At 52.3% G+C, this 22188-nt stretch overlaps 8 protein-coding genes across 8 annotated transcripts; 4 read left to right on the top strand and 4 right to left on the bottom strand.

Annotated features, from left to right (window-relative positions):
* Positions 1–25: 25 nt before the first annotated feature.
* On the bottom strand, positions 26–3132 carry BJX68DRAFT_243639 (uncharacterized protein). The gene is made up of 2 exons (XM_071041178.1): positions 2185–3132; positions 26–2068 (listed from the first exon to the last, which is right to left on the bottom strand). Exons 1-2 carry the CDS (start codon positions 2823–2825, stop codon positions 703–705), a joined length of 2007 nt encoding a protein of 668 aa, XP_070895789.1. The 5' UTR covers positions 2826–3132; the 3' UTR covers positions 26–702.
* A 141-nt stretch (positions 3133–3273) lies between these two features.
* Positions 3274–5107, bottom strand: BJX68DRAFT_243637 (putative RNA binding protein Rnp24). The gene has a single exon (XM_071041177.1). It carries the CDS (start codon positions 4912–4914, stop codon positions 3778–3780), a length of 1137 nt encoding a protein of 378 aa, XP_070895788.1. The 5' UTR covers positions 4915–5107; the 3' UTR covers positions 3274–3777.
* A 172-nt stretch (positions 5108–5279) lies between these two features.
* Positions 5280–8168, top strand: BJX68DRAFT_257331 (IEC3 subunit of the Ino80 complex, chromatin re-modelling-domain-containing protein; the record flags this gene model as incomplete). Its single annotated transcript, XM_071043319.1, has 5 exons — positions 5280–5368; positions 5430–5546; positions 5599–6389; positions 6958–7177; positions 7241–8168. The coding sequence occupies 5 exons, from the start codon at positions 5280–5282 to the stop codon at positions 8166–8168; spliced, it is 2145 nt and encodes a 714-aa protein (XP_070895787.1).
* A 188-nt stretch (positions 8169–8356) lies between these two features.
* BJX68DRAFT_243634 (class I SAM-dependent DNA methyltransferase) lies at positions 8357–9483 on the top strand. The gene has a single exon (XM_071041176.1). The coding sequence runs from the start codon at positions 8548–8550 to the stop codon at positions 9193–9195; it is 648 nt and encodes a 215-aa protein (XP_070895786.1). The 5' UTR covers positions 8357–8547; the 3' UTR covers positions 9196–9483.
* Positions 9484–9486: 3 nt separating this feature from the next.
* Positions 9487–10957, top strand: BJX68DRAFT_269958 (major facilitator superfamily domain-containing protein; the record flags this gene model as incomplete). Its single annotated transcript, XM_071046487.1, has 3 exons — positions 9487–9697; positions 9750–9932; positions 9984–10957. 3 exons carry the CDS (start codon positions 9487–9489, stop codon positions 10955–10957), a joined length of 1368 nt encoding a protein of 455 aa, XP_070895785.1.
* A 232-nt stretch (positions 10958–11189) lies between these two features.
* Positions 11190–13519, top strand: BJX68DRAFT_243632 (IFRD domain-containing protein). Its single transcript, XM_071041175.1, has 2 exons — positions 11190–11853; positions 11941–13519. The coding sequence occupies exons 1-2, from the start codon at positions 11663–11665 to the stop codon at positions 13196–13198; spliced, it is 1449 nt and encodes a 482-aa protein (XP_070895784.1). The 5' UTR covers positions 11190–11662; the 3' UTR covers positions 13199–13519.
* Positions 13520–13549: 30 nt separating this feature from the next.
* On the bottom strand, positions 13550–17058 carry BJX68DRAFT_243630 (oxysterol-binding protein related protein OSH3). Its single transcript, XM_071041174.1, has 2 exons — positions 16707–17058; positions 13550–16630 (listed from the first exon to the last, which is right to left on the bottom strand). The coding sequence occupies exons 1-2, from the start codon at positions 16740–16742 to the stop codon at positions 13838–13840; spliced, it is 2829 nt and encodes a 942-aa protein (XP_070895783.1). The 5' UTR covers positions 16743–17058; the 3' UTR covers positions 13550–13837.
* A 99-nt stretch (positions 17059–17157) lies between these two features.
* Positions 17158–22157, bottom strand: spt6 (chromatin-remodeling histone chaperone SPT6). Its single transcript, XM_071036707.1, has 4 exons — positions 21659–22157; positions 21406–21585; positions 17679–21333; positions 17158–17614 (listed from the first exon to the last, which is right to left on the bottom strand). Exons 1-4 carry the CDS (start codon positions 21836–21838, stop codon positions 17364–17366), a joined length of 4266 nt encoding a protein of 1421 aa, XP_070895782.1. The 5' UTR covers positions 21839–22157; the 3' UTR covers positions 17158–17363.
* Positions 22158–22188: the final 31 nt, after the last annotated feature.

The raw sequence follows: 22188 nt of genomic DNA, 5'->3' as shown, positions 1-22188 counted from the left end.
GGTGGTGGTTCGGGTCACCTGAGAGATGCGGAGGCGGTGAATCACTAGTCTATATACGGGAGGGAGAAGGCTGGGACACTTCAATTGGTAGGCAGGCGTTTTTTCACCACTTGCTTATTGCATGCTTGCTAACTACGTAATCTAGCTTCTGTGGCGTATCCCATCCATAGCCTTTGCCTTTGGGAGCTGCTGTGTGCCTACAGCCTCCCCAGCTGGTGTGAAAGAGGGATGGAGACCAGCCCAGGGTGAAAGGAGGAAAAAGCAAACAAGCAATGATGCAACGGCCGGACGTCCGGGTTGCGAAATCCGACGAGTAACGAGTATTCGCCTCGCAAGCCCCGGATCATCGAGTCAGAAAGCACAAAGCTAACAGCTATCAACCATCGCTGCATATCAATTGAACATGATGACTAAACGAGATGTCCAAAACAGACATGAGAGGCTCCCAAACGCAGAAAATCAACAGCTCGCTAGAAATGCATCAAAACCTAATCTAAACTCAACTCAGACAAACCTAACAAAAGGAGTATCCCCCGGTACAAACAATCCCGGAAAGCCGAAGAGAAGCCGTGAGAATTTTTAGAGTGGCAGAAGCGGAGCATGCGAGTGATAAAAAAGCCACAGGTGTGAAATATGATGGCCAAAAAAGAAGTTTTGGAAGGAAAAACTCGGAAAATGCTCGCTTTGTTTTTGTTTTCGTCATCACTGTGGAGGATAGTAACTCCCCTGGTGCTGGGGATAATAATACGTTGTACTAGGTGCCATCATTCCACCCATGCCCACGGCAGCGCCCGTTGGGGGAGCTCCAAAAGGTGAGCCGGGGTACATCTGGGAGGCGTCGAGATAATAAACCGTGCCGTTTGACTCGTGTGCAACCGTGGGGCCGCCTTGGGACGGCGGTTCACTTGGCGTGTGCGTACCGGAAACCATGTACGGCACGTTTTGTCCCGTAGGAAAAGGAGCCCCTGGGCCCGCCCCGCTGTTGTTGTAGGGTACATATTCTGTGCCCGCAACTGGATAATAAGCTGGCCCAGGTTGATAGGGCCCCGGATAATAAGGCTGAGGTTGCTGGAATCCGTATAGCTGGAATGGTGGAACATTGGCTGCACGCTCGGGAATCTGAGATAATGGAGTTGCAACTGTATGTGCTGGAGGGGGGTAGCCAGTAGAAGCGTCAGGGCCGTAAGGAACTTGGTGATGAAACGGCTGTTCTTGCTGTGCTGGCGGAGGATTGGCGGGGAAGCTGGCCGGAGTTTCGATGTCAGCCAAGGAAACAGCTTTCTGTGGGCGTGGCTGATGCATAGGGATAGGCGCAGCGCGACTCTCGCGCCAGATTGGTTGTTGAATTTGTGTTTGAGCTTGAGGATGAATCGTAGTAGGGGGGATTGGAAGCACAGGTGCTGCTGCTGGCATAGCCCCAGGAGGTCGAGGGGGCGGCAGGCGAACAACGGGCTTCCCGTTCTCAGTCGTGACTACTGTATGCCGTGAGGCAACAGAAGCTGCTGGGGAATGGTATCCGTCTTGGGATGGTGGTTTTCCGAATGAAGACCTCCGGCTCATAGCGACACTTGGTGTATAAGTGGAGTTTGCGTATAAGCTTGGGCGGCGTCCTCCAAAGAACCCGCCACGGCCGCGCCCACGGTAAGACTGCTGGTTGGGCCTCATTGCTCGCGGTATAAAGATGAAGGAGCGATCTAGTGATGGGAAGACATAGCCAGGTTGGTCCGAGTTGGGTAGCGAGACACGGACGGGCTTGTCCCGGCGTAGCGGGGGCCGATGTTGAGGTAGAAGGGTATGCTGTCGCTTCACAGCAGGAGGTAAAGACACCGGACGATCCATTCCAGGGATATAAACCACAATAGGCACATTTCCAACGATCATACTGCCTCCAAATTGTCGGTTTGGCGGAGTTGTGGATGGTGCTGTTCGCACGGTGGTATGGATATTTTTGTTGGAATACGCGGAATACGTAGGGACATGAGCATTTCTAGTGGCCGGGGGATCATCTTTGGCAACCGTATCATGAAGATCATGTGTCCATTGTCCTTCGGTGGTAATGTCTGGCTTTCTACAAGGGTAGAGTTAGCGAATGTCGACAAGAAAGCTTCGTGGATTGCTGCGCTTCGAGCCATCGATCCACTTCTCCATTATACTGCGAAAAGAGTGAAGAAATTTTGCACATACCTGCGCACGTTGCCGTCCACGATGAGACCGTACGGCCTCGTCTTCGACTTGTTATATTTATGACCATTCGTCCCCGACTCCGTTGAGCGCTGGTCGTGTAGGAAGAAGCTGCCTCGCTTGGGGACCAAAGTAGGATCCTCCTCTTTCTCCTTCATGGCCTTCTCCCCCTCCCGGCGTTTTCTGTCCGAGAACGGTTCACTTGCTGCCTCCGTAGGCGGTGCAGATGGCGTCCGCCCGGTTGGCTCGAGCTCCCCTCTAAGATCGTTGAAATGAATCTCAGTAACGCCCTTCCCATCATCCGCAATCTTCAGCCCATTCAGCATCACGGCTGTGTCAGACACGGCCGTCGTCAAAGCTGCTTTCCGCGGAGAGGCCGAATGGCGGCGGCGGGACCCTTGATGCCTGCCAGGCACGCGACCGTTGGTTTGATGGCGGTTGGGGTTGTCGATGGAGATGTTGTCGTCCTCGCTCTCATCACTACCTTCCCCGTCGGCATCATCCTCATCCTGTTGGCTTATAACGGAACCTTCGCTCAGAGAATCGTCCTCCACCTCTCCGTCAAGCGAGCCTTCATCCTCGCCCTCATCTTCTCGCCTCCGTCGGCGACTCGCACCGATATTGTGACGACGTGGTGGTGCCATTTTGCAAAAAGTATAACAGAGAAATTATATAGAGAGAGCGTGAGGGGATATAAGCGTAAGAGGGCCGTTGATAGAATAAAACGATTCAGCTATGGGAGCACCGACCAGCAGCGGAGAGAGACAGTCGGTTTGGGGACGAGGGCGGGATGACGAGCTCCGAACAAAACGAAGGGGTAACACCAGGCTAAGAAGAAAAGACAAGGAGGCGGTTATAAGACGATACTAATACGGATAAAGTGCACCCTGAAGAAGGGAGCGGGAAGAAAGAAAGAAAAGCCAGACAGGCGGACGGAACTGGGAAGATTTGATGGTTTCAATTCAACCTCGAGGCATGACATCGAACGAGATGTCAAGCATCCCAACCGGGTTAGCGCGCCCAAAACCACCTCAGCGATTCTAGAACCACGTCTAGTATGGAATTCTAAACATCAACAAGCCTGTGGACTACGTAGTCGGAAACCATGAAATGGTGGCAACTGAATCATCACAGACCAGACACCGCCGGGTATTTACAGTTGTTTCCCTGGAACTACCTGGCGCTATCTGTCTCTTTCGTCCCATCCCGCGACTCGTCAGCAAGTATTGGGTTTTCAGCAGACCTCCACCGCTGTCCATTCCACGCTTCATACTTAGGCAACTATTTGATATGCCCGACAGGTTTCTACGGAACAAAAAGTGGCACAACCACCGGCCGGACAGTGCCCGGAGTCTTTGGAATATGATGGAATAGATAATGTGTGGTAGGAAGCCAATCCTCGGGTATCAGTGATCTCTCGCTTCTTTCGTGCCACGTCAAGCTGTCGATAGCCCCCGTGCTGCAGGATTAGATAACAAACATCGTTCGCAGTATACACCTCCGTCGTCCTTAATGTTTGAGAGCCCATGGAAACCCACTCATGAGTATATCCATACATTTGGTCTTAGCCGGAACGCATTTCCTTCACATAATCTTTCAATCAAAAGTTGTCTTTTTGCCTTGCGCCTCGACGATGGCACCACTCAGCTTTTGCACAGTGGACTCATCGTATCTCGAGTACTCTGGCTTCGCAGGTCTAGGCCGGGTAGTTTGCTGATGTTGTGGCTTCTCCTTAGTCGTATCCTCCTCAAAGTCTCCCAGCTCGGTTTCCCCGTTATTTGTGTCGCTTCTGTTCTTCTCACCGTTCTTGCCAAAGCGCTTGTTATACCTTGTGGTTGCATCTTCCGCAAACTCAATCCTCATGCGCCGGCCGAGAACCTGATTAACCCAAATCTTCCTCTGTCGAGGCTTATGAGGCTTGCCGCGCTTTGCAGACTCTGATTGCGATTCATCTTCATCGTCATCATCCTCCTTGACGAGCTTGAACCCTTTCACGGCCACTTCGGCCGCTGATAAATCCTCAAATTCCACCCAAGCATAGCCCTTGCATTTCCCAGAGTCCTGGAAGGTGGCGAGATGAACATTGGAAACGGTTCCGCATTTTGAGAAGTGCTCTTCGAGGATCTCTTTGGTTGCGTCGAAACCAAGATTGCCGACAAATACACGTTTGGATGGAGGTCGGCCAAAGGCAGCAGCGGAAGTGGCATCTTTTGCACCATCTTGCTTTGCCGGACGACCCTGAAAGTTCTTTGCATCTTTGATCAACACGCGGCGTCCTGATAGCAGTTGTTCGCTGAGTTGCATCGCTTCCTGTACGGCTTTGGGGTTGGAGAAATCCACGTAGGCGAAGCCTTTGTTTTGCGCTTTCCCATTCCTTTCTGCGCCTTTTGGTAAATGAATCCGAGTGATTGTAGCATCTGTGAAGGAGCAGTTGGTTGTGAGGAACCGCCGTAAGTCGTCTTTGGTAATAGCGAATCCTAGATTTCCTATCCAGATGCCGTAGTCTGAGCGCTTTTGAGGCGCAGCCTCAGTATCTGCAGGCTTTTCGGAAGCGGGTTCGTTGCTTGATTTTGACAACTCGTCCTTGGTATTCGTATCGATATCGGCGCCCTTCTTCTTAGCCTTTCGCAGAGCCTTCTTTGACGGAGGTTCAGGTGCGGAAACATCAATCTCGATCTCGGGGACATCGAGCAGTTTTCGCTTCTTGTGATTTCCTTCTCCAATAGCCGCCATTTTGTCCACTTCCGGGTGCCACAAGCTATATATGCAATATGATTGCTGAATGTCAAGCAAGGGAAGGAGTTAGCTTTATAGAAGAAGTCTTTTGGCTGGAAGAATGCTATAAACTCAAGAGCGTTTATTTCTTGTCCCAAATCCCCGGCCTTTTTTTTTTCTTTCTGATTGGCAGAATTACTCCGCTTTCGACTGCCCCGGCTCAACTCGCGCTCCAGCCAATCCGTCGAATCAACAGCAACGCGGAACACATCACCACAAGCCCGATTCGAGTTTGGATTGTCGAGTTTCCGGCAAACAAGTCTGAAACTACCAAGATCTCAACTGCGTGAGGAATTTTCTATTGACAGCCCTGAAAGACAGTCATGTCTCACGAAACCGACGAGGCGCGCTCTGTGCCTGGAAGCCTAGGAGATGCTGAAGCCCCTACGAAGCAGTCCTATCGATCGTACAAGTGAGTGGACGTAAGGAATCTACTACGACATTTAATAGGTCTAACCTAGCTTCTTTTACAGGAAGAAATTTGCCAAACTCAAGATACAATTTGAGTTGCGAATGCGGGAAAGTGAATCGCTTATCCGCGAGCAATTGCGCATCGAGGACCTGTCAAAGCGGATCCAAGAGCAGAACGAGTTCGTATTGACCTACTACCTTGGAGTTTTATATTTATTGACTCTCCTCTAGTCAGTTACTCGAGGTTCTTCTGGAATTCAACGACGCGGTACATATTCCGCCCAAGCTTCGATACGACTTGAGTGCCCCAGGCGATGAAGCCATTCTTCCGACCCCTGATAAAGAGCTTTCTCCATCCTACAATGATCCCGTATTGGCCGCATCGGTACTTCGGAATGCGAAGGATGAGCTAACAGCCGGGCATATAACCGCCGAGTCTTATCAGAAGTTGGAGGATGGTGTCAAACGAGGCAGGGCCTTTGCACCTCGATTGGGGTACGCCGACTTGATAAAGGTGCCTCATTCCCTGCCTCCACCTGAGAGTCAGGATCCTGCTGGCAATCCCACCTTGGGATATCATTTTGGGTTCCTCACACCAGAGCACGAAACGGAGTATTGCCTCGCCACGGATGCCAAACTAGGCGATATGTCGGCCGCCATTCAGTTGGCTCGTGCTCCAGAGAAGCCGACCTTGATGGAAAGAGAACGAGAGCTCCTTCTCCGAAGCTCTGTTTCGGTCCACAATTGGCTACGCAAGAACCAGCCCAACGTCTTCTTGCAAGACAATGAGAATGCTTCTGAAAAGTCGGGAGCTCGGCCCTCGAACTTGCGCACCTCGAAAAGATCTGCACCCGCCTCGCGAAAGGATGAGGATACTCACGACGAGGACAGTGTTATGGCCGACTCCGCACCCACTTCTGGAGGCTCCAAGGTCAAGCGCAAGCGCGATGAAGAGACCACTCCCCGGGTCAAGGCCAGTAATAGCCGCTCAGCCCGGAAAAAGAAGGAAGACGGCCCGTCTAGTGCCAAACGGCCTTCGAAGAGATCGTCTGGTACAAGCGCATGAAGCTCGGCCACACCTTGAAGCCTTGACCTTGTATTTTTAGTCTCTTATCTGTCTGTTATTTTTGGGCTCAACGTCGTGATAGTTCTTCCTGATACGACCTGGCTCTATCCTTCGTGTTCTCTCTGCGCCTTTTTTTTCGACCCGTTCCCTGTAATTATATGACTCGAAGGTACTTTGCATTTGGCTGTCTTCAAACTTAGGTATTCTATACATTAGAGGGTGCTTGCAATGTTTTATCGGTCAAAACTACCACCTATATTACCAGTCTAGCTTGCAACAGCATACTCTTCTGGCAAATGGACAGGCATCCTTCTGTGCTTAGACGTAGTGCGCTGTGTACAACATAATTTGTGTTGGATACGGCAACCCTAGCTATCAGTCCAAGAGCGGCTGTTTGCTTTGTTTGCTTCCGAGCCCCAAATCTTTCTTGAGCTCCAGATCACTACCTACTCCTGGTCTACAGCACTGTTTGCCAGATATAAAGTTGAGTAAGACTTCGGTGGTGATTTATTTGCAAGCCGCAGAAATGGCAATCACAATCCTACCGCCTGTCGCGGACAATGTCGACGTTCCCTACCCAGATTCCGACTTTGACGAAATGTCAGTCGACTCAGACGGCGGCGTTGACCTCACACCTGCAAAATCACGACCAACAAAGCGGCCTCGTTTAATAGAAGGAACAGACATTGGGACGGGGATTATTACACCGGGAGAGGTTGTCACGAATGATCCGCAGTGGATGAGGTTGGTTCTTTGACTTCTCATTCTCCATTCTGGTGACAACAGACTAACGAACATCTCATATAGAGGCCATGGAACCTACATAAACCCCTTGTCGACATCCATCATTGCCACAGTCGCTGGAACCGTTCAGAAAACAAACAAACTCCTCTCCGTTCAACCCCTCCGCGCCCGCTACACTCCTGAAATCGGCGATCTAGTCGTGGGCCGCATAGTCGAAGTTCAGTCGAAACGCTGGAAAGTTGACATCGCAGCACCCCTCTTGGCCGGTCTCCCTCTCTCAGCCATTAACTTACCGGGAGGTATCCTGCGCCGGCGAACAAGCGCCGACGAACTGCAGATCCGGACATTCTTCAGCGAGGGCGACTTGCTCGTTGCGGAGGTGCAGACGGTGCATCAGGACGGCTCGGCGTCGCTTCACACTCGGTCGCTCAAGTACGGGAAGCTTCGGAATGGGGTTTTTCTTGCGGTTACTGGAACGGGGGGTAGTGGTGCGTCTAGTTCATCGACGAAGGGAGGTTTGAGCTCGGGATCGTCGGCGGGAGTCGTCCGCTCGCGCAGACAGATGTTCACCATCCAGACGTCCAACGGAGGCGGCGAGGTTGATATTGTCCTCGGAGTGAACGGGTATATCTGGATCTCAAAGCACGCGGAGGGCACGGCGGCTGCGTCCTCGACTACGGAAAGCGTTTCCATCACGCGCATGGAGGAAATGGTCTCAAACTCGGTTTACTCGAGCCAGAATGACGAGATTGCGCCTGCTACACGGCGCGAGATTGCGCGGTTGACTCAGTGTATTCGGGTTCTGATGCAGGGTGGGCTCCGGGTTGACGAGGAGACGGTTACGGCGGCGTACGAGGCTAGTCTGCAGGTGGATCTTGAGCAGGGTGATGATGAGGACTACGATGAAGATGGCCGGCAAAAAGAAGGCCGGGAGTATCTAGAAGGGAGTCAAGCTCGGCGCATTATACAATTGGTGACGGCGCGGCAGTAGGAAAATACAAAAAATGATACCCCGGTGAACACCTCATCCTTCACTAAGCTCCCGCTGTAGGTCATCGTTCGAGAGGATGTTACACCCATGTCTACTTGAATCTGTCAACTCAAGGCCAAGCCATGCCGCAGGTTGGAACCCGCTCCGGCCGCCCTAATACTGTATAGTCCGTGGCGCTGCGGGGGCGACCGCTGACCCCCGCATCATACCATCTACAGTGGTACTTTAGCAACTATGCGCTCAACTTACCTATGAAGCTCCCAACCCTCCAAAGTCTAGCTATTCTTTAATCGCCCCCAGATATTGCTTTCACAGACCATCTCCAAGAACCTCTTATTCTAAACCTCATATTTCCCTGAGATCTCAACTCAAGAACAAAATGCCCCGCACCCCACCAGACGAATACCTCCAACGCGCCTACGCCCTCTCCACCACCACCGAAGCCCGAACTCTCTACAACGAATGGTCCACCGTATATGATACAGACCTCACGAGCGCAGGATACGCGTCGCCGCGATGCGCCGTAGAAACAGCCATCGCTCATCTCCCCGCATCACAACCAACCCCGCTCAGAATCCTAGACGCAGGCTGCGGAACCGGGCTCGTAGGATCCTACCTCTCTACCTCCGCGCTCGCAAATAAATTCACCCTCGATGGACTAGACCTTAGCGAGGGTATGCTCTCCGTCGCGCGGAGCAAGAATATCTACTCGTCTCTTGATGTAGCGAACCTGAACGATGCGATCCTTAAACCCGATGGGAGCTATGATGTCGTGATCTGTGTTGGGACGTTGACGGAAGGGCATGTCGGACCGAAGGTTCTGGGGGAGTTTGTGAGGGTTGCTGTTGCGAAGACGGGGCTGGTTGTTGTCACGGTCCATGAGAAGGTTTGGGAGAGTGGTGGGTTTAAGGGAGAGGTTGAGAGGTTGGAACGGGAGAGGATTGTGGATGTTGTTGCGGTTGATGAGTTTGGGATTTTGGAGGGTGAGAGGAAGGGCGGGTGGATGGTTGTTTTGCGAAGGGTGTAGATTTATATTCGTATCAAGCCGAGGCTTCGCTCATGCGTGGGGGACTTGATGCCCTAGTTACCAAGAGACCGACATTCTTCTCCATAGATAGGGTGACTATACTTCTGCCGATGCCGGGACTACTATAGCTAGGCCAGAGGCTAAGATAACGATGATCAATAATGGCCGACCAGGCCGAGCTGAATGAGCCTCGGTAAACCAAGTTCAAGTCCAGATGTCAGATTAAACGCCTCGCAATTCATCCTTCCCGCCCTACGCATTATTGTCTATATCGTGCCATCACCGTTCGCAATGAGTAATACAGAGCTGGTGACAATTGCGCCTCCATCGACCACGGCTCCAGGTTCTGATGGCCATGAAAGAACATCCCCTCCTCCAGGAGATGTAGAAAATGAGCCGACGACTAGCATGCGAACGGAACAAGAGCTTGCCCCGGTAGATGGAGGGCCAGCTGCGTGGAAACTGCTATGCGCTGCATTTGTCTTTGAGACATTGCTATGGGGTAAATCCCTATCATCATCGAAGTCGATAATGGCTAAAGGAATTGAGTACAGGCTTTCCCCTCTCCTTTGGCGTTTTTCAAGAATACTACTCCAAGGTCCCGGAATTCGCCAATAACCGGTATATCGGTGTCGTAGGAACCATAGCTTCTGGATTTGGGTATCTAGGAGCTCCAGTCATCATGCCTTTTATCCAGCGATATCAGAAATGGAGGCAGCATATGATTTGGATTGGCTGTGTGTTTTTGCTCCCAGGAGTCCATGATATAGACTGCTGACTTGTTTCAGGGCCGATATGCATTGCCGGCCTTGTCTTGGGATCTTTCGCGTCAACCCTAGAAGTGCTCATCCTCACACAAGGTGTCGCTTATGGTCTTGGGTTCCTCATATTCTATTACCCCATCCTCAGCATGGTGAATGAATACTGGATCGCACGTCGTGGCATGGCCTACGGCGTTCTTTGCGGTGCTTCCGGTGTCTCAGGGTCCATCATGCCATTCATCCTGCAGGCACTTCTGGCCAAGTACGGATACAGGACGACTCTCCGTGCCGTGGCTGTCGGTCTCACCTTGCTCACGGGTCCATTGATCCCTCTCTTGAAGGGCCGTCTACCGCCCTCTGAGCGAGCCAATATTCCCAAGATTAACTGGGCGTTTTTTCGAAACCCCTTGTTCTGGCTGTACTCGGTATCAAACCTCTTGCAAGGTTTCGGATACTTCTTCCCGTCTCTATATTTACCCTCTTATGCATCGTCGCTCAGACTGGGGGACAAGAGTGGTGCTATCCTCCTCGCGCTGATGAGCGTTTTCCAAGTCGGTGGCCAGTTTGTCTTTGGTTCCCTTTCTGATCGCAAAGTACCACTCAGCGTGCTTGCATGCGCGTCAACCATCGTCGCAGCAGCTGCCTGCCTCACAATGTGGAGGCTAGCCACCTCACTACCCGTCTTGATCATCTTTGCCATTGTGTATGGATTCTTCGGCGCTGGATTTACTGCCATCTGGGCGAGGATGAGCACAGCCATAACGGACGATGTGACGGCAGGTCCGATTGTTTTCAGCTTGCTGAACTTTGGTAAGGGCATTGGCAACGTGCTTGCTGGCCCGATTGGGGGCTCTTTGGTAGCAAGTTCGAGGTCAAGCGGCACTTCAGCACCAATGTCTTATCACTGGGTCATCGTCTTTACTGGTGTTTGCATGTTTGCGAGTGCTTGTACGATTTGTTTACGGTATCTGAAGGGTCTTGGCATTTTAGTTGTCCGATGAGCGGCGGGGTCGCTAATGGAGCGTTACTTGACAGTCTGCGCCTGCTCCCCGAAGAGACATTAGCCGTGCCAAGTTGACCAGACTAAATTCATCAACTGAAGTGGGTTGATATTGGCATGTGGTTGCTGGTACTTTTTCCGCCGCTGATAAGGAAACCCCGCATCACGTGGTGATAGCCCAGCTTTTGATTGGTGCCTTAGGTTTCACTACACACCAAGATCATGCAAAAGGACGAAATTTCTGAAGAAAGTCAATATAAATTTCTTTGAGTGGTTACAAAGAGCTTGTCACATATTTAAAGGCCCTTTCAGCGCCGCACAAGAGACTAGAGTCCGGTGTCGAGGGATCAAAAAGCGGAGTAGGTGTGGGAACCCACGTCATCCGAACGACAAACTCGACCTTGAGAATTATTTCCTTGTGCTCCTCCCAACTTCTTTTTTCATTGTCCATCTCTCAACCATCTACAGCTTCACACTTTGTCTTGTCATAATAAGGCTACCATGTCACTCGACTCTCAAAGGACAACTCGATTTTCTCCAGACTCAATACCATATAAATAGTGCCGCCTGATAACCGCCTTATCCCCCCATTCGTACTCGAAATCCGCTCCTGCACCTCTTATCACACAAACCTTACTTCAGCGGACGCCATTTTCTATCGACTCATATCGCTCTTAACCATCCTCGATAATCTTCCGCCTTCAACATGCCTGACCTTCGCCGCCAGGTGCTCGAGAGTGGCAAAACCATCTCTCGCAAAGCAGCTTCTCGAGAAGGTTCTCGTCGCACTTCGCGCGCAAACTCAGCTCAGAACTCTCATCACACTTCCCGAAATGCAAGCAGACAAGCGTCTGATGACGAAGACGCGGGCTACCTTAGCGACGATACCGCCATTAGGTAAGTTTACTTTTTGGATGATTTTTTATCTTGCCGCAGCGCAGAATGATGTCATAGTTCGAGTCCTAACTTCTGATTTCCTTGCAGCCTCGGATCTTTAGATGAAGCCGAAACCCTCGACGCAGAGGTTAATAACGGTGACTGGGCCTATGAGCTTAACGAAGTCGTCGAAGATATCCTAGATCGCAAGCGCAGCAGTGTTTTGGGTCGCGAAGAGACCTATGCTGCGTACTGTCGCCTTTCCAAGTTCCACTTTGTGGAGGAGTTGATTCGCCGTCGCGTAACGGATCTTATGGCTGCGTTTTGCCGCAGCATTAAAAATGAGACTAGTGTGCGCGAGTCTACACTCGCCATGCGCGCACTGGAGCTTTTGACTATTACCGCGTCGGACTATACCATCTTTGAGAACGTGGAGCCGCTACTCAGCCGTACGATCCGTGACTCGACGTCAAACGCTGTCAAAGCGGCGGCAATTCACTGCTTGGGAACATGTACCATGTTTGGTGGTGCTGGAGACGATGGTATTCAAGACCAGATGACATTTCTTCTGGATATAGTCGCCACGGACGGACAATCCATTGATGCGCAAGACGACTGTGCTTGCGTCACCGCGGCGCTCCAGGAATGGGGCTTCATGGCCACGGAGATCGAAGATCTCGAAAACGAAAGCGAAGAATCGATCCAGATCTTTATGGATCAGTTGACTAGCGGCGATTCTAGCGTTCAGGTTGCCGCTGGGGAGAATATCGCTTTGCTATACGAAAAGAGCTACACACCTCAAGAGGACGACGACGATGAAGGTGAGGACGAGGACGTTGATGGCGAGCACGACAGCGACTCCGATGAAGGGAACTTCCGTACGGGGCCCAAACTAATCAAACGCTACAATGCGTACCACAACACGCCCGAGCTCGAGCGCCAGCTCCAATCCTTGGCCGCAGTCCACACCAAACGGATCAGCAAGCGAGACAAGAAGACCCTGCACTCCAACTTCGCATCCATCCGCACCACTGTCGCAAACCCGCGCCGCGGCCCGATGTACAACACCGCCATCGACCAAAATACCAACCGCCACTATGGCAACAAGCTCACTGTGAAGATTGGCCGCCAGGGTGTGATGCACATCGACCGCTGGTGGAAATGGATCCGCCTGAACGCCCTGCGCCGCGTCTTGCAGGGCGGCTTTGCCGTCCACTATTTCCAGGGCAATCGTGCGGTCCTGGATAGTCTTCCCGTGGTGATGGTTCGTATGGACACGCCGGCTGATCGCAACGCTCCTAAGAAGGCAGCTAAGATGCGACAACACCGACGGTGGGCCAAGCAGGAGTACTCCGATGACGACTAAATGCGTCTCTTCTTTTCTTCTCCTTATGCTAAATCTTTCTCTTTCTATGATACCTCTACCTTCTTTCATTAGTCTACTTCTGATTTTCCAAAATCATTATACATCCCCTCCTTAGATTTACAATTTTCCAGCGCTGGCTTAGCACCTACCGTTATATCATCGTTTGGGTTGCAGAACCTCCCTCCGCTCCCTCCTTGGAGATTAGGGCTTGGATAGCCGTCTAGCATCAATGATTTTGCTATCGCGTTTTCTTGTTGTATTGCTCGAATGAAGTAGGAATGACAACACTCGCGCTTCCAAGCACACAGTAATGCACGTATATATATGTATATATATATTGAATACTATATCCTATGGTTCTCATAGATATGATCGTATACCCCTATACATATATTGGCACCAAAAAGAAGGAATCGCCAGAAAGCAAAGTAATCAATGAGTCATAAATAACAATTCATAAACGGCATACACGACTAGATCTATCTCCTCATCCCATACCGAACCAAGTAGTTTCTCTCAGCCATAGTACACACCCCTGTGTCCTTCTATGTCCGCAACCACATCCAGATCTAGGTCTATTCAACTCAAACCAATCCAGATCCCAAGGCTCACACCGGGCAAACCACAGAAAGAATAGAATCAAGTCTGGAAAACTGGCAGGACACTCCCCCAACTCCCTTTGACCCTCTCCTCCCAATACCCTTCCTTGCCTGGCTTAAGCCTCCAAACGGGCTCGCCCTCCGGCGCTTCGTCAACCTTCGAGAACCATCGTGGTTCCCAGCTCTCGCCGCTCGCTTCCATGTCGCGTCTTCGCGCGCGCTGCGCTTCTTCGAGTTGTACTTTCACCTCCTCGGCGCGATCGACGTCCCCGTCTTCTAGGGCGCGCTGGTCAGGACGGAGGCGGGAGTCTGTGGCGGGGAGTTTCTCCTTCTCGATTGGAGTGATCTCGTTGAGGGAGGCGGCGAAGGTCGTTAGGCCGTAGTGTTTCGGTGCGTTGTGGACGAGGGGTCCGGCCGTCCAGAGGGTTGCGGATGCGGAGCCGTTGCGTGTCGACTGCAGGGTTCCTGTCCATGTCCCTGCGAGGCCGAGTGCGGATTCGCGGCCGGAGGTGTCGATGAGTTTTGTGGTTACTTCTTCGGACCGGCCCGAGAACATCCCGCCTGCCTTGAAGGTGGAGACTGTGCGAGCGCCGGAGGTCTCGTTGAGGACGGTCATTTCGCCGACGGGCTCGACGTATTTCTCCCCGGCGATGATGTTCCGCAGGAACGAGGTCGCGGGAACCCAGGAGAAGTGCTCGCCTGTTGGGTGGAGGGTGATGCGGAGCTTGCCCTCTGTGACGATTTCGGCAGACTTGCCCCAGAATTTCTGCGAGGGTCGCGGGGACTGTGTGAGAGACCAGTCTTTGCTGTCGGCTTGGTAGGCGAGTTGGACGGGCCGGTGGGAGACTTTCTCGGCGATGAAGCGGAAGCCCATGTCTTCGCGGACAAGTTCGAAGGTTTCGCCGAGCATGGGGTTGAATGGTTTGCGGATGGCGCGCTCGCGTACGCGGTTGGAGGAGAGGGAGGAGAGGGCGAAGGCGGTTATATGGAGGAGGCGGTCGTTGGGGTCTGGGAGCTGCGCAGCTTTGTCAAGGATGGAAGAGTATTCCATGATCTCGGCGGCCCGTTGGAGGAGGGAGAGGGGTTCGTTGGATGATACGGGCATGGAAATTTGGGATAGGTCCTTCCCGACGTTCTTGCGGAGGAAGCCAATCAAACTGGGGGGCATCACCGTCGGGGCGGGGATGTTGTTCCGGCGAGAGACAGTATCCAGCGGGAGCGGAGTGAGCGATTTGGGCCGTGCTGGGAATAATCGAGAATACTGGTCGTGCGCGGCGCCTGTGCTTGCGCCGGGCTCAGAGATGTCTTCGTCGCTGTCGGAGAGGGCATCGTCGGCTGTGACATCTGCGGAGCCGTCTGCGATTGTATCTTCCTCATCATCGCTGTCGCTCTTGATCGTAAGTAATGGCGAATCGCCATCGACGGCGTCAAAGAACTCTTCGGACCTGTCCGATTCCACACTCAAGCGAGACGCAGCAGTGGGCTCTGGGGGGTGACGGCGTTGCTGGCTTTCGGTTATCAAGAGCGAGAACTCGCTGACGACTTGGTCTAGGTTATGCAATAGAGCCATGAGGCCATCGTGCACGTCGCTGGCTTGCTCCGTATTGGAAAAGCCACCGGGTTTGCGCTCGACCGAAGTGTCGCTGGGCGCAGACAGCTTAGACGCTGGGTTAGAAGTCTTGCGCTTCCAGAACGACCGCTTCTCATCGCCATTCGTCTCCGCGGGGTGAGGACTAGGAGATCTTCCGGACCGCCCACGGGATGGCGGCGGGTTGGGGCTGATGTACTTGGGATCGGTGTCCTTGGCTAGGCGCCGGACAGCATCACGGGATTCCGACACCCGGCTGACCAGGCTCGCAACCTGCGTCCATTCGCGCTCTTCGGCTGCGTTCGTCAGGAAGCGCTGCGCCGGGAGTCGGAGTGCCGTATGTGGGTGCAAGTGCTTCGGCGAGTGACCGTGGTCATCTTCTGCGGCGTTTTTGGAAGATGATGCCTTCTCCAACACGCGCTTCCACGCCACGAATTCAGCGTCGTTGCGCGCGCGGAGATGCCAGACTTCTGTCCCGGAGTCGATCGAAATCTCCCGTGACTTCTCATTGCAAGCCACCGCCGCTAGATTCAAGGGAATCGAACCACGGAGAGTAGCGGAGTTTGGGTCGTGGAAATAGGATAGCGTAGACGATGTAAAGTCGAGCGAAAAGAACCGCCGCGCCCACCCTTGATGGCGCTTACGGCGACGCTTAAGCAGAAGCCCGGTGTGTATCGTTGTCGCCGAATCGCTTTCCTCTTGAACTTGGATCTGCGGCGGCATTCTGACAAGGAGGCTGTTACCCCGTCTTCGCGACGACACTGAAGCTTTTCCGATCTCACTGGTCTCCCCTGGTGTAGACTGATTGGAAGCATGGGGAGTAGGGACGGATTGCGGAGGCAACGCAGTCGGATAGGTCAGCAGGACAAGAGTCACGGTCTTCGAAATCTGCTTTGAAAACGTGTTGTCGAAGACGAGCGCATAGTTGCCGCCCTCGTTAGCAGGCACATCATAGGTTCCCTGAACGATCTTGTCGGCCTCGCATTTACCGACCCAGCGGATCTGCTTCAATCCCATTGCGGTCAACTTCTCGATAAGAGAAGAAGAGGCATTCCGTGAGCTTCCATTTGCGAGGTTCTCACTTGAATCATTGCTCGGGGTATCGCTCGACAGGTTAGGGGTGCTGAGAACGCCGGATTGGCCGGGATGCTTGAAGATACCGAAATTGAGCGATTTCTTGTGCGGCTGAATACTCCAGGAGATGGTATGGTCGGATTTGACGGGGACCCAGCGGACAAAGTACGACTGAGACGAAATGAGGAGCTGGTTAGCCACGGCTCTTATGACGGCTGGTCGCAATCGCGGGTGGGAAGTAACTCACCTTGCTGTGCACCTCAAGCTCTTCCATTGCTGCCATGGCTGCGAGAGTTGGCAGAAATGCCGGTAAGGACGATGGCCGACGCTATAAGACCCGATTGATGTGTTGCAGGAGAGCGAAGGAGAGTGATGAGGGGTTGGAATCAAATCGGTGCCTGGGGAGCGGGAGGAGCGGATTCACGAGACCATCGACAGTAGCACAGCTGTCGGAGAATTATCTATCCAGCCGAGGGGTAATCTGGTGTGAAATAGGAGCAATCCAGGACGAGAGACGAAGAGAAGAGGAAAGGAAGAGACATGTCATGTCCGAGACTCCGAGGAGGCATTGCTTATTATTTAACTGTCAGCTGGTGGAATGCGAAGAGTGTTCGCTGTCTTGAGCCTCCGAGAAACACCGAGGCCACATTCAGGACGTCTCCTTTCACATGGAACTTTCGCTCAGGAACCACGGCTCCCCCGGTTGTTGGTTATTAGAGAATAATTCTTGAATTCTACCGCACTATCCCTGCTCAATGGCTTCTTTTTCTCTTGCCATGCTATGTATCAAAAAGGCCAAGAGGACACCTGTCCCCGCAAAATAAAACAAGTGGAGGAATATTACACAATTGAGAAAAAGAAAGAATGATGGCACCGATAACAATAAATAGGAGTACACGATCCCTCAGCGCCGTTTTCCAGATTGCATATTGGTAAACAACAACTTGAACCCATTGCACAGCGCCCGCATGTCTGGGTAGGGGTTGTACTGCAGCTCGTAGCCCTGCGGAATCACCTTGACGGGCCAGCTATATACTTCCGCATGCTCTCCGGCCTTGAAGCAAAGGAAGAAATATCCTGCATGCTTGGGGTCGATACAGAATGCGTATGCGGACCGTCGTGGATTTGCTTTGGTGTATGTGTTCAGCCAGCGGCCTAAGAGTGGTTAGTTAGTTAGCATATGGAGTACCCCACGGAGAAAATAGATTAGATGACGTACAAGTGGCGTCTTTGCTGCCATCTTGATACTTCTCATGCAGCATCATCTCGTCCACCTTCTTGGCCATTGCCTTGACATGATTGAAGATCAAATCATCCAAATCACTGTAGGTAAATCGACCTCCAACCTTGAGCGTCCGCCCAACGGAGAATTCGTTCTCCTTGTCCAACTCCAACACATCGATATGCTGGAAGACGCCGTCAGCCACCTTCCATGTGACTGCCAAGTGGTCCGGCCCTTTTGATGAAGGCCGGATTACCACATCGCCGCGACTTTGAGAGCCCAGAAACTCCACTGCCTGCGTGGAATTGAACGGACGGAAGAGCGGGTGCTTGATGACACGCATCGTACGCCCACCACTTTGTGTCTTGGCCTCGAGCGCTTCACGATCTTGCTGCTCCTGGCGAGAATCCCATTCGCCAGTGTGTACTCGGTCAGCAGCTGGTCGAGATGGCCGGCTGACTTGCTCTTCGCGCAGCGACACGTTACAGGTAAAAGTCTTTTTGTTCAGGAACATGACCTTTGCCGGTACCGTTTGGTGAAGGGAGTACAGTGCCCGTACTGGGATATCGTAGCGGTCGGTCATTTCTGATTCGCCTGCTAGTGCATCGACACCACAGTCAAGCTTTCCTTCAATGTGATCATCGCTGATGCGCTTGATGGAGATCGGTACCACCATTCCCTCAGCCAATGTATCATTTGTTTCACCGGTAAGCATTGTGAAGATATCGTCAGAACTGAGGAATACAAACTGCTTCCGCAGCTCTTCGTAGGGTTGCTGGAGTTCTGCTCGAATCGTTTCAAGTGTGGCGCGCTTGCGTTGGTTGAGGTTCTTTTCAAGCTGTTCCGCATATTCTTCCAAGATCAAGTCGTTGACACGATCCTGGGCCTCTTCGCGGAGAAGTTTGCGCACAATAGCGCCGGCTCCATTCTCATCTGTCTCGGCCTTGATGTCCTCCTCGTCCAACTCCAAAGCATCCGCTGCCATTTTACGGGCGATATCGTAGTCTTCCGGATGCACTCGAGTGTTGTCGAGAGGATCCGCATCTGGGTCGGCGTTCTCATAGTCAACGTAGAGGAAGCTGGCAGAATTGTTCCACACCTTCACGCCCATTGCCGGATATTGCACGCCAACTCCGAGCAAAGCATATCGGTTGTTGACTTCTCCTCCTGTCATATTTACAATCTTCAGAAGATGTGCGGCTTTGCGTGGCCCTAACCCACAGACGTAGGGGAGCAGGTTAGCTGTGGACTGATCTGAAACGGCTTCATTAATGTCAACTCCAACAAGGTTGACCATGTCAACAAGCGCGGTTTCCAGCTGCTTGAGCAGTAACTCCTGGGTTACCAGTTGTTGACCTGGCTTGAACTGAATGGACACAATGTCCCGGCCTAACGAAGCGTACTCTTTGAGAGGACTCTGTAGGTACTTGGCAAGTGCTACACAGTAGTGTGTGAGAGGAGCAAAGCTAGGATGATCCTTCTTCGCGCGTTCACTGTGTTGGTATAGCCGTGCCACCTCGTCATTGACTATTACCACCTCCAAGCGGTCGCTGACCTCGTCATCACGATCGTCTGTATAGGTTGCTCCTCGAAGATTTTTGGTTTCGACAAGGTCTGTCAATAGCTTGTAGAGTCGTCGTGTCTCCGGGGACATGCCGGACACGCCGATAACGTCCGGACGCCGGCGAGCTACGAGCTCAACCAAAGCACCCACATCCTTCCCGTCAGCGACACCGCGATCAATGTCACCAATTGACAAGTCAACAAACTTTCCATTCTCAAGAACCCGACCATCTTCCTCCACGTACGCCCAATGGATGGGTTCTCGGCCGACGATGCCGGACCCCGTGGACAACGCCAGGACACGAGGTACAGTACCCAGGATCATACCCTTGGGCTTGTATGGAGCTTGATCTAAGCGCTGAGAGAATGCTTCACGGCATTCTTTCGCGACATGGTTTTCACATTCTTGGCGGATGTTCTCCTTGACACTGCGGTTGATGACACGCTCGAGTTTCCCAAGAGCCAGGTCGACGACCTCGCGTCGCAGGCGATTCCAAGAGTCAGCGAGTTCGCTATAATTGTCGGACTCGATGTCGGGGTACAGACGCTGTCGGAAATTATCGAAATTCTCAAAGCGCACTTTGACTTCCACCAATCCTTCTTCTTCTGCCTTCAGCATGCGAAGGAATAGCTCTGGCCGGCGAGCGATATCGCTTAATTGTTGATCTCTGAGATATTTGAACTCATAGTACGGATGTTGCTCGTCGATGCGCCGCAGACCCTTTTCTGTACGGAAGCAGTCAACAGCACCGTTCATATAGTAGGCTTGTCGAATTACTTTGCGCATCTTGGGACTCATCACAATTTCCTCCGCGAAAAGACCTTTAGCGGCCTTGATGACTTGAGACGAACTGCCAAAGTCACGGTCAACAAATCCGTCCGCCATGTCGTCTGGGCGCTCTGTTGGGTCTTCTGTATACTGTCGGCGCCCTTCCTTCAATGCATTTTGAGCAAAAGCGTCTGCTGTGATACCGAACCCACGAACAAGGCCATATGCCTTGCTGTTGCGGACTCTCTCGAAGAAGTTTTTTGTCTGGGCTTTTCGACGTTGGGATTCTCCAGTATCACCATTTGTCAACTCCAAATCTCTCCGCTCAGCGGCGTACTGGAAGTGAATGTAATCCTGGATATCCTGAAGCTCCTCCATTGTTGTAGCGGCAGGTAACATTTCATCCACAATCACATCTTCGACAGAGAAGACACTGCGAATATTGTCATAGGTCTTTTGGATGGTATTCCGTTTTTCAACCAACGCTTTGAACTTGAGATCATGGTCAAAAATATCCCATAAATCTGTCATGTTCAGCAGCTTTTCAGCTCTGATGGTGTACCCTGAGCTAGAATCTGGGTCTCCTGATGCGTCATCCGTAGGGACCTTGACTGTGTGGATCATATAATCTTTGCGGTGTTGGAAGATGAATGGCACCTCCCAATCGTCCGTCACCAGGAATTCCAATACCTTGGCGACTGAGCGCTGGAAGGGCTCGCGGAGTTGTGGCTCAAGACGCTTCTTCAATAGCATGAGGTTGGCAATCCATGCGGCTTCCTCGCGGAATTGGTCTTCTGTCAAGACAACATTGCGATAGGGCTTGCGAGCGATTTGATGCCGCTCCGGTTCATCTATGAGACGGATCTGGTTGTCCTCTTCTGTCAACATTTTCTCCGCAAGTTGTGATGGCTCGAAGACATCCTTGAGATCCAAGTGTTTCTCGACATCTTCTTCCTGCTCTTCCTCCTCTTCTTCCATAGCGAGAGCAAAGTAGTATTCGTTTCCATCTCCGAACGCGGCGCGCATGTCCTCGAGGGCGTTCTCGTCGAGGCCGGTGGTATCCGCACCTCCGAAAGCGACCGACTTTCTGGGACGTGCGACTTCGATGTCTTCTCGTTGCGCTCGTATTTCATCGTCGGAAAACTCGTCTTCAATAATGAAATCTTCCATTTCGTCGTTGGGATGTCTCCGATGGCCCATCCGGGCGTAATCCGGTGCGGGCTCCTCGTCATCGTCAGAATTGAAAATGTCGTCAATGGCTTGTGACGGTTGCCGTGTATCGCGATCTTTGTTACCACGCTTCAGACGCTTGAATTTCGACTAATACTGGTTAGCATTCGCGCTCAGCCAAAAACTGCAGGGTTTGGTTATAAAGGTCGAGGAAGGCCATACTTCTGCTGCTGCGGCGGATTGGAGCTCGGGATTGAGCTCGCCAATCAATTCCAAGTCTTCATCATCCAGGTGCTCATCTTCACGTTCTCTCTCCTCGCGTCTTCGCTTTCGCTTCTCTCGCCGGCGCCTTTTGTGCTCCTCGTCCTCTTCGTCTTCGTCAACGATGAAACCTTCTCGAACCTGGATTAGAAGCTGGGTCAGCGCACAAACATAGCGACACGTATGCGACTTGAGTCATAAGGTCTTCACATACTGCTTTGGCTGCTTCTTCATCGTCGTCTTCCTCTTCATCCTCTTCACTCGAGTCGTAGTGGTCCGCGCCGCGGTCGGCCCTGCGCTCATCACCCTCACCATCGTAGTCATCGACAAGCTCATCCTCGTTCTCGTCATCGTCCAAAAGGGCCTCCCCCACGACTAGATCCCGGGCGCTCATCGTGTTGTTGGGCTCCTTGCGATGAGGAGACTTGGGAAGATGAAGGATTCGCTGAGACGAGAATCAAAGGGATCTGAGGTCAGACAGGATTTTATGAAAGTAATCGCCTAGGTACCGAGTCGACGATGGCTGCCTTGAAAAAGTCTGGGAGACGCTCAAAGAACGACTGCTTCAGCATGGATGGGTGGTTGGCCGGAGTCTTTTGAGTCGGCGGAGTGGCTCGGTCGCTTTCACCGCCCAGAAGCTGTGGCACTGTGGCTAGTGCTCTATCACGTGCGCTGCATTATCTTTATCTTTCGGAGGATGATCACCAGTCATACACAATCAACCAAACATTTTCCATTTTAAAG

This window comes from Aspergillus pseudodeflectus (genome assembly GCF_044049435.1).
Source record: "Aspergillus pseudodeflectus strain CBS 756.74 chromosome Unknown BJX68scaffold_44, whole genome shotgun sequence".
In the NCBI taxonomy this organism is placed as follows: domain Eukaryota; kingdom Fungi; phylum Ascomycota; class Eurotiomycetes; order Eurotiales; family Aspergillaceae; genus Aspergillus; species Aspergillus pseudodeflectus.
The sequence above is the reverse complement of the archived record's forward strand: the minus strand, read 5'-3'. Positions and strand labels throughout refer to the sequence as shown.

What these genes read in the sequence shown, in the direction of transcription:
- BJX68DRAFT_243639 (XM_071041178.1), bottom strand. Translation starts at nt 2,825, where the DNA reads ATGGCACCACCACGTCGTCACAATATCGGTGCGAGTCGCCGACGGAGG. An exon ending in GTGGACGGCAACGTGCGCAG is followed by an intron (nt 2,069 to 2,184) that starts GTATGTGCAAAA and finishes CTACCCTTGTAG; the next exon opens with AAAGCCAGACATTACCACCG.
- BJX68DRAFT_243637 (XM_071041177.1), bottom strand. Translation starts at nt 4,914, where the DNA reads ATGGCGGCTATTGGAGAAGGAAATCACAAGAAGCGAAAACTGCTCGAT.
- BJX68DRAFT_243634 (XM_071041176.1), top strand. Translation starts at nt 8,548, where the DNA reads ATGCCCCGCACCCCACCAGACGAATACCTCCAACGCGCCTACGCCCTC.
- BJX68DRAFT_243632 (XM_071041175.1), top strand. Translation starts at nt 11,663, where the DNA reads ATGCCTGACCTTCGCCGCCAGGTGCTCGAGAGTGGCAAAACCATCTCT. An exon ending in AGCGACGATACCGCCATTAG is followed by an intron (nt 11,854 to 11,940) that starts GTAAGTTTACTT and finishes ATTTCCTTGCAG; the next exon opens with CCTCGGATCTTTAGATGAAG.
- BJX68DRAFT_243630 (XM_071041174.1), bottom strand. Translation starts at nt 16,742, where the DNA reads ATGGCAGCAATGGAAGAGCTTGAGGTGCACAGCAAG. An exon ending in AGCTTGAGGTGCACAGCAAG is followed by an intron (nt 16,631 to 16,706) that starts GTGAGTTACTTC and finishes ATTTCGTCTCAG; the next exon opens with TCGTACTTTGTCCGCTGGGT.
- spt6 (XM_071036707.1), bottom strand. Translation starts at nt 21,838, where the DNA reads ATGAGCGCCCGGGATCTAGTCGTGGGGGAGGCCCTTTTGGACGATGAC. An exon ending in ATGAAGAAGCAGCCAAAGCA is followed by an intron (nt 21,586 to 21,658) that starts GTATGTGAAGAC and finishes CTTCTAATCCAG; the next exon opens with GTTCGAGAAGGTTTCATCGT. An exon ending in AATCCGCCGCAGCAGCAGAA is followed by an intron (nt 21,334 to 21,405) that starts GTATGGCCTTCC and finishes AACCAGTATTAG; the next exon opens with TCGAAATTCAAGCGTCTGAA.